This window comes from Priapulus caudatus, unplaced genomic scaffold (genome assembly GCF_000485595.1).
Source record: "Priapulus caudatus unplaced genomic scaffold, Priapulus_caudatus-5.0.1 Scaffold155, whole genome shotgun sequence".
Classification (NCBI taxonomy): Eukaryota; Metazoa; Priapulida; class Priapulimorpha; order Priapulimorphida; family Priapulidae; genus Priapulus; species Priapulus caudatus.
The window spans coordinates 341,001-348,870 of record NW_014577216.1 but is presented as its reverse complement, the minus strand read 5'-3'; the positions used below and the strand labels follow the sequence as shown (position 1 = coordinate 348,870).

Sequence of the window (7,870 nt, the reverse complement as noted above, 5' to 3'; positions counted from 1 at the left end):
ATGGAGCGATATACCAAAATATATAAAAAGTTTACCCTTCTCAAAATTCAAACATTTATTTAGGAAGAGCCTATTAATGATGCTATATAAGTGAACATCTATTATACATTGCTTGTATTTTGTGTTGTATTCGTATTGTATTGTCACTGTACTGTACATTGTAATGTATTGTATTGTACATTGTTTATATTTTGTATTGTATAGTATTGTAAACTGTACTGTACATAAATTGTATTATCACTGTACTGTACATTGTAATGTATTGTATTGTACATTGTTTATATTTTGTATTGTATAGTATTGTAAACTGTACTGTACATAAATTGTATTATCACTGTACTGTACATTGTAATGTATTGTATTATATTGAATTGTACATATATTGTAAAGTATTGTATTGTACATATATTGTACATGAATTTCCAATATTGTATAAATACTGGTTATATATTGCTTATTTTACTTCATGTACTGCCTACCTCATTCTTTAGTTCGAGAGCTTCTTTAAGCTTTTTTTTATAGGCTATTGCTGTTTTACCTCAGTAACCTTTACACAGACTTGTACATATATATAATATGTTATCATTTGTATATATACTCTTTCGCGTTTATTTGTTTTCATTTTCTAACCATGCACTGTATATGAGTATATAGCTGCGTTAACACGAGATTCACGGCCTCGCTGGTTCCGTGCTTATCTGGTGCTGAATTCGGCTGAAATACCGTGCTAACACAACCTGGAGCGTTCACACGAGAATCGAGGCTTAGCTGGCTAGGTATAATATAGACTGGTTCGACAGTTCCACACGCTACACTAATATAACGTCGTGTAGCGAACGGGTACCAGTCTAGGTAAGCGCACTACAGTAAGAGGCCTCGAATTGCGTTCACACGACAGACAATACGCGGCCAGCGTGGTGCCGAATGTTTCAGCGCGGAATAAGCCTCGTATTTCAGTACGGTACTTGCTAAGCCGCGTATTTAAGTCTTGAATATTTTTACCGTGTGAACGGTCCGTGAGTACGGACTACGGAACCGAAATCCTCGTGTGAACGCAGCTAGTGATATACATATTGAGTATCGTTGTCTTACTTGTCAATACTGTATTAACGTTTATTAGGTTGTTAGAATAACTGAATTTACGGAATGAGTGTTGGATTAATTTCATTTCATATCGGAACATTGATACTTGTATGCCTGGCTGGATTTGTTTCAATCAATAACCTAATTAAACTCATGATTCAGCTGCCTGTCTATGAACTAATCTTTTCAGGGGTGGCAGACTTTGATGACCTTCAGGTCCTTCGCCACCCCCGTGCTTCACCTGTCAAATCATGTATTGTGACCTGTCATTCTCATATCTTCCGTTGTACACTGTAGTCTGTGTTACGCTACATAGTTCTCAATCTCTCCATGCTCTCTATCTTTGTACAGTATCATGTATGTATGTATGTCGTATGCAGCACTATATGCACAAATAAACATTTTTGAATCTTGAATCTTGTATATACCGGTATACTACCTATAGGTATATGTATACTATATAGATATAGTCCAGTGAGTATAGTCCTATATACCTCCTCAGTGGTAAGAATCTAAGATAGTAGTTACTAGTATAACTCATATTCATAACATAATAATAATAATGACTACTTACGACGAAAGCCATTCTTCTACAGGAAAAGTCGGTGTTTCCTCATAAAAACCATAGTCTATTTACTCTATACTATAGTATAGTAGGGCCCTAGGGCCTAGGCTATATAGACTATACAATTTACAAATACGGTAGGCCTAGTCTAAATCTTCTAGGCAAGGCGCAAGTACATATTTATGTACAACCATCTACACATGGTTACGGCGACAGTACGTGTCCCTTTTCCTATGGAAATTGGCGACGATCGCGGTATCGGTTCTTGTTCGCTGTATGCTCCTACATATTAAGTACGGACCCAATACCGATTCGAGAGATCACTAAAGGTCATTAAGATACGAACACTAATATTAACAAACAGAAAACAACACCAGGAGTGAAAAACTATTCGTTCTTATCCACTCAACATTCTGCATGGTAGCATTTCTTAACACACTTATTTAATAAAATCCACGATAATATTATGTATGTATGTATATATATATAAGCTGCGTTCACACGAGGAGAAAGTTGCGTTCACACGCTAAAATATACGCGGCTTGCTTAGCCACGGCTTGCTTAGCCGCGAATGCTCCGGCTTGCTAAGCGCGGAATCATATTTGCCGCGCCAACTAACCAGCGTATATTCGCACCACGCTGGCCGCGTATTGATTGTCGTGTGAACCTAGAACTGCTACCCGTTCGCGCCACACGTTAGGGAGCATGTGGAACTGTCGACCGGGTAACAGTCCTATATTAATACCGGCGCTTAGTAAGGCCTCGAATCGTCGTTTATCTCGTGTCGAACGCATTTTAAGCCGGACTTAGCACGACTGAGTAGCGGTACTCAGCTAAGCCGTGTATACATGTGAACGCAGCTAATATTAGTGCCCAAAAATGTAATACACACGCATGCACACATGTATTTATATAATATCACTTATTACTATAACTGAAGCTGTAACTGTATGTTGCAAGTATACCTGTCTAAATTTTAGCGAATAAATATAAATTAATAAAATCATAAAAACCAAGCTGTCCCTCTTTATTATTAAATCTAATATCATCCCAATCTATAGTTTTTAAGTTTTATTCTGCCTTTTTCTAAAAATCGTGTCAATGAAAACTTTCTAATGAAAAATAATCACGGATATCAGAGCAACTTCCATTGATAAAAATTCCAGTTCATTGTCGGAGACCGTACCCGACACGAGATGGCACCACTAAAATCCCCGGTAACGCAAAATCATATCAAAATATGTGGCGTGTTTATGATCTAACCTATCGGAACTAAGATTATTGCGTGTGGGAGCGGAAGCGGGAAATGTAATGATGATTTGCATGGCTATTATATGCTTCCGGTGTCTACTTCTTTTGTCATTAAACTGTGCCCTGCGCATCCCGCATTTCGTATTGACTTTTGCGCGAGGCACAGGTTTAATGTCAAAAGAAGTAGACATATATATATATATATATATATAATATAATAATACAGAATTTTGCATAATTGACATAGATATATATTTAAAATGGCGATCTTCATATATAAATTAATTAATTAACTTAATCGCCTGATAAAAAACGATATGGCTGTCTGAAAACTGGCTCTAATGTATATTATAATTGTATACAGAATTTATAGTCTATCAATATCGCGCTATCTAAGGTATTTGGATTCATAACACCCTTAATTATTAATATAACTGCATGTACCACCCCTTTTTTGCTAAAAACAAACAATTTGTTAGCGCATCACCAATCAGAGTGTATCAATATGGAAGACTCCTGATACCATGCAGTCTTGTTTCGGTAATTAGGGATACTCATGGTGAGCAAACTTGCATTCATAACGCAATCTGCGTCGAAATACGGTAAGCAGATGGCGAGAGCGGCTTTGTTTTCCGCAGACTTCGTTTCAGGGAATACAAGCGTGAAGCGTAACGCATCCTTCATAAAAAATCGGCCTAGTTGTGAATTCCACATTCGTTGTTAAAACAAGGAACACCGCGAACGTCTTATATATTTTAATTTCTATTTTATTTGATTACTGGATCCGCTTTATTCGGGGGCAAAAAGATCGCTATTCTTAAAGTAACCTCGAAGACGCCGTAGTATTAGCACATAAATTCTACGATAATCTATGCTTAACACACACGTTGCTACAATCCGCGATGTCCTTTCATCCAAGTATTTACAACTAGCATGCGTAGCTTAACGCGTGCGTGCGTGAAAGACAGAGGAGGCTTGGTATTTATATAGCTCAATAAAGCGCGATTTCACTACGTAATAAGGTCAGCTCTATTGCTGTTATAGGATACATGTCTGCGGTTTAAGCCTCATCGATTGAAACTATTAATCCATAGCTTGGCAGTCACACTCGACTCGCTTTTGCCATTCATCAATTATCCAACTATATGCGGCGTGTTCGCCGTCGTTATCGTTGTGAATGAACAACACGCGCATCGGCGTCGTATGCGGTTTCTACTGCTGAACACGCGACAACACAAAAGTGTTTCAGGATGCATACTAATAAAGAACAATTACGCACTAATATACTCGCTGATCGTTTTTTATCATAATGAAAGCAACTTTTTTACTAGACTACATCCTAATATGATCGCGCCCGTTCACAGGGCGGATCCAGGGATTTTTGAAAAAGGGGGTGTCCATGGAAGAAATAAAGGGCATTTTTTTCCCCTGCTTACTTTTTCTGGTGTTTAAAAAGGCTGCCGAAGCGCCACTATAGGGGGGGGGGACCCCCCCAAGATATTTCTTTTAAATTTGGTGGCATCTGAGAGGCATCTGAGCAGTATTTTGATGTCTAGAATGCAAAATTTATCCGATCCGGTCCCCGCGACGCCTGCGGACCCCTCTTGCCATTTGCAGTTTTATAACGAATTTACATCATATATATATATATAAGTAAATCTTTAATAAGAAAAACTACGCTAAACAAGATTTTTTATGGAGGACAAATATCAAGAAAAGTGTGTGTGTGTGTGTGTGTGTGTTGTGTGTTGTGGTGTGTTGTGTGTGTGGTGTGTGTGTGTGTGTGTGTGGTTGTGTGTGTGTCTTGTCTGCCTCTGTGTGGGTGTGTGTGTGTGTGGTGTGTGTTGTGTGTGTGTGTGGTGCTGTCTGTGTGTGTGTTGCCGCGCGTGCGTGCGTGCGTGCGTGTGTGTGTATGCTTTTTTCCCTTTTTTGTGGTAAAAAGGGGGGGTCCGGACCCCCTCGACCCCCCTTCTGGATCCGCCCCGGCCGTAGTTTGGATTGTGTTAGTAACTTTCTGACCTAACGTAGGTCCGCTATTCTGAACATATGACCAATCCGCTTCACATGGGAGCGAGTCATGCAACCTCGGTGAAGGATGGGCCGTCTTCCTTATTCCTTCAGTTCAACTATTTCACGGAAAGCTGCTTTCGTAGTTGCGTTCCAATATAGGATTTGGCGGGCAGAGTTCTGAAAGCCCACTGAGGTCATTCGTATAGACTCAATTCTCAACGATCCATCGCTATAAATTGTCGACAGCTCCCCGGGGTGATCGGACCTCACATCTCGGCTCCTCATCCTTGCCCGTGGTGTTCCATCAGAGAGTCCCCAGCGTTCGCACACCAGCAGACGCCGTCGTCATCGATGAGATCTCGCGAGTTCTCACGACTGGTATCCGAGAGCTGCCGCGTGTTGCTTCGCCTTCAGTCTCAGGTCGGCAATGCTGCTGCTCTTGTTCGCCTTATAGAGGGATTCGGTGAGTAGAGCCGGCATGGCAAACGAGTAGTGAGGAGATGGGTAGAACAACATGGATGCGAGGGAAGGAGGGTGACCAGTGTGAGGTAACCCGAAACTCGCCGGTAGCCCTGTAACAACAATAACAATAGCAGCAACATAAATGTTACAATAACAATAACAATAACAATAATAATAACAATAACAATAATAATATCAATGACAATAACAATAACAATGACAATGACAATGACAATGACAATAGTAATAGCAATAGTAATAACAATAACAATAACAATAACAATAACGATAATAATATCAATGACAATAACAATAACAATAACGGGCGGCGGGTATTGGTATCGGTATCGGTAGCGGTAACAGTAACAGTCATTCTCATCCCTTTACGATGTTTTTCTGAACCGTCTGCGAGAAAAAATGCTACGACTACAGTGAAGATTACCTTTTTTCTGACAATGGGCCCCCGGATGGGCTTAGGACTATGTTAGGATTAGCGTTAGGGTATGGTTAAATATGGGTTAGCAATCGTGTCAAGTTAAAAGCTAGGGTTAGAGAAAGGGTTAAAGTTAGGATTAGAGATAAGAGGAAGGTAATGACGATTTATGTCCCAAAGTAAGGTTGAGCCCAATGACGACACACAGCCTGCGATGCGTAAAGCAAGACGATAGCAACTTGCCGGTTGCCTACCGTGCAGCGATCACTACGCAATAAAGTAGAAATTAATCGTGTAATCGGGTAAATTTTAAGGTACTTTCCTCCAGCGGGATCAGAGATATCCTCCGCACTTACTGACGATGTTACCTGATAAATGACTGTTGCTGCTCGCTGCGGCTAGTGCCGAGCTGAGGCCGAAGTGTTCGTATGGGAATATGTGCGGTAGTCGGGTCGGGTCGAGGGCCGACATTCCTGGCATCCGGAGAGCGGATAGGCCGCCAGGTGTGACGTAGGGTCCTACCCTGCATCCATGCTCGTACCCTGAAGCACTGGCGCCGAGTAGAATACCTGAAATGTTCGATGGCGATGATATGTGAATGAAATCACGAAGATGTATCAAACGGTTTGTTCGCTATTGTGGCTCTACTTTGTTTTTGTTACATTGTTTCGTACATTGTTGCATACGTTGTTCGTGCATTGTTTCGTACGTTGTTTGTACATTGTTTCGTACGTTTTATATTGACATAGATATATATTGTTAATGCGATCTTATATATATATAATTAATTAATTAACTTATCGCCTGATGAAAAAACATATGCTGTCTTGAAAACTTGCTCTAATGTATATTATAATTTTATACAGATTTATATTCTATCAATATCGCGCTACTAAGGTATTTGGATCATAACACCCTTAATTAATTATATAACTGCATGGTACCCCCCTTTTGCTAAAAAACAACAATTTGTTACGCATACCATCAGGAGTGTATCAATATTGATAGACTCCTGATACCATGCAGTCTTGTTTCGGTAATTAGGGTTACTCATGTGACAACTTGCATTCATACGCAATCTGCGTCGAAATACGGTAGCAGATGGCGAGAGCGGCTTTTGTTTTCACAGACTCGTTTCAGGGAATATCAGCGTGGAACGTAAACGCATCCTCTCATAAACAAATCGGCCTAGTTGTGAATTCCACATCGTTGTTAAACAAGGAACACCGCGAACGTTTATATATTATAATTTCTATTTTATTTGATACTGGATCCGCTTTATTCGGGGCAAAAAGATCGCATTCTTAAGTAACTCGGAAGACGCCGTAGTATTGCACATAATCTACGATAAATCTATGCTTAACACACATCGTTGCTACAATCCCGATGTCTTTCATCCCAAGTATTTACAACACATGCGTAGCTTTAACGCGTGCGTGCGGTTGGAAGACAGGAGCTTGGTATTTATATAGCTCAAATAAATGCGCGATTTCATACGTAATAAGGTCAAGCTCTATTTGCTGTTTATAGGATACATGTCTGCGGTTTAGCCTCATCGATTGAAACTTTAATCATAGCTTGGCAGTCACACTCGATCGGTTTTTGCCATTTCATCATTATCCAACTCATATGCGGCGTGTTCCCTCGGTTATCGTTGGTGAATGACACACACGCGCAATCGCGTCTTATGCGGTTTCTACTGCTGAACACGCGACAACACAAAGTGTTCAGGAGTGCATACTAATAAAGTAACAATTACGCACTATATACTCCTGATCGTTTTTTTACATAATGAAAGCATTTTTACTAGACTACACCTAATATGATCGCGCCCGTTCACAGGGGCGGATCCAGGATTTTTGAAAAGGGGGTGTCCAGGAAGAAATAAAGGGCACTTTTTCCTGCTTACTTTTTCTGGTGTTTTAAAAAGCTGCCGAAGGCCACTTAGGGGGGGGGGACCTCCCCCAAGATTTTCTTTTTAAATTGGTGCATTCTGAGAGCATCTGAGCAGTAATTTTGATGTCTAGAATGCAAAAATTTATCAGATCCGGTCCCCCGGACGCCTG

The 7,870-nt window shown here is 40.3% G+C and overlaps 1 protein-coding gene across 1 annotated transcript; it reads right to left on the bottom strand.

The window, feature by feature from the left end:
* Positions 1 to 4,882: 4,882 nt before the first annotated feature.
* LOC106806340 (short stature homeobox protein 2-like) lies at positions 4,883 to 6,339 on the bottom strand. Its single transcript, XM_014808246.1, has 2 exons — positions 6,173 to 6,339; positions 4,883 to 5,481 (listed from the first exon to the last, which is right to left on the bottom strand). The coding sequence occupies exons 1-2, from the start codon at positions 6,282 to 6,284 to the stop codon at positions 5,279 to 5,281; spliced, it is 315 nt and encodes a 104-aa protein (XP_014663732.1). The 5' UTR covers positions 6,285 to 6,339; the 3' UTR covers positions 4,883 to 5,278.
* Between the last annotated feature and the right edge of the window lie 1,531 nt (positions 6,340 to 7,870).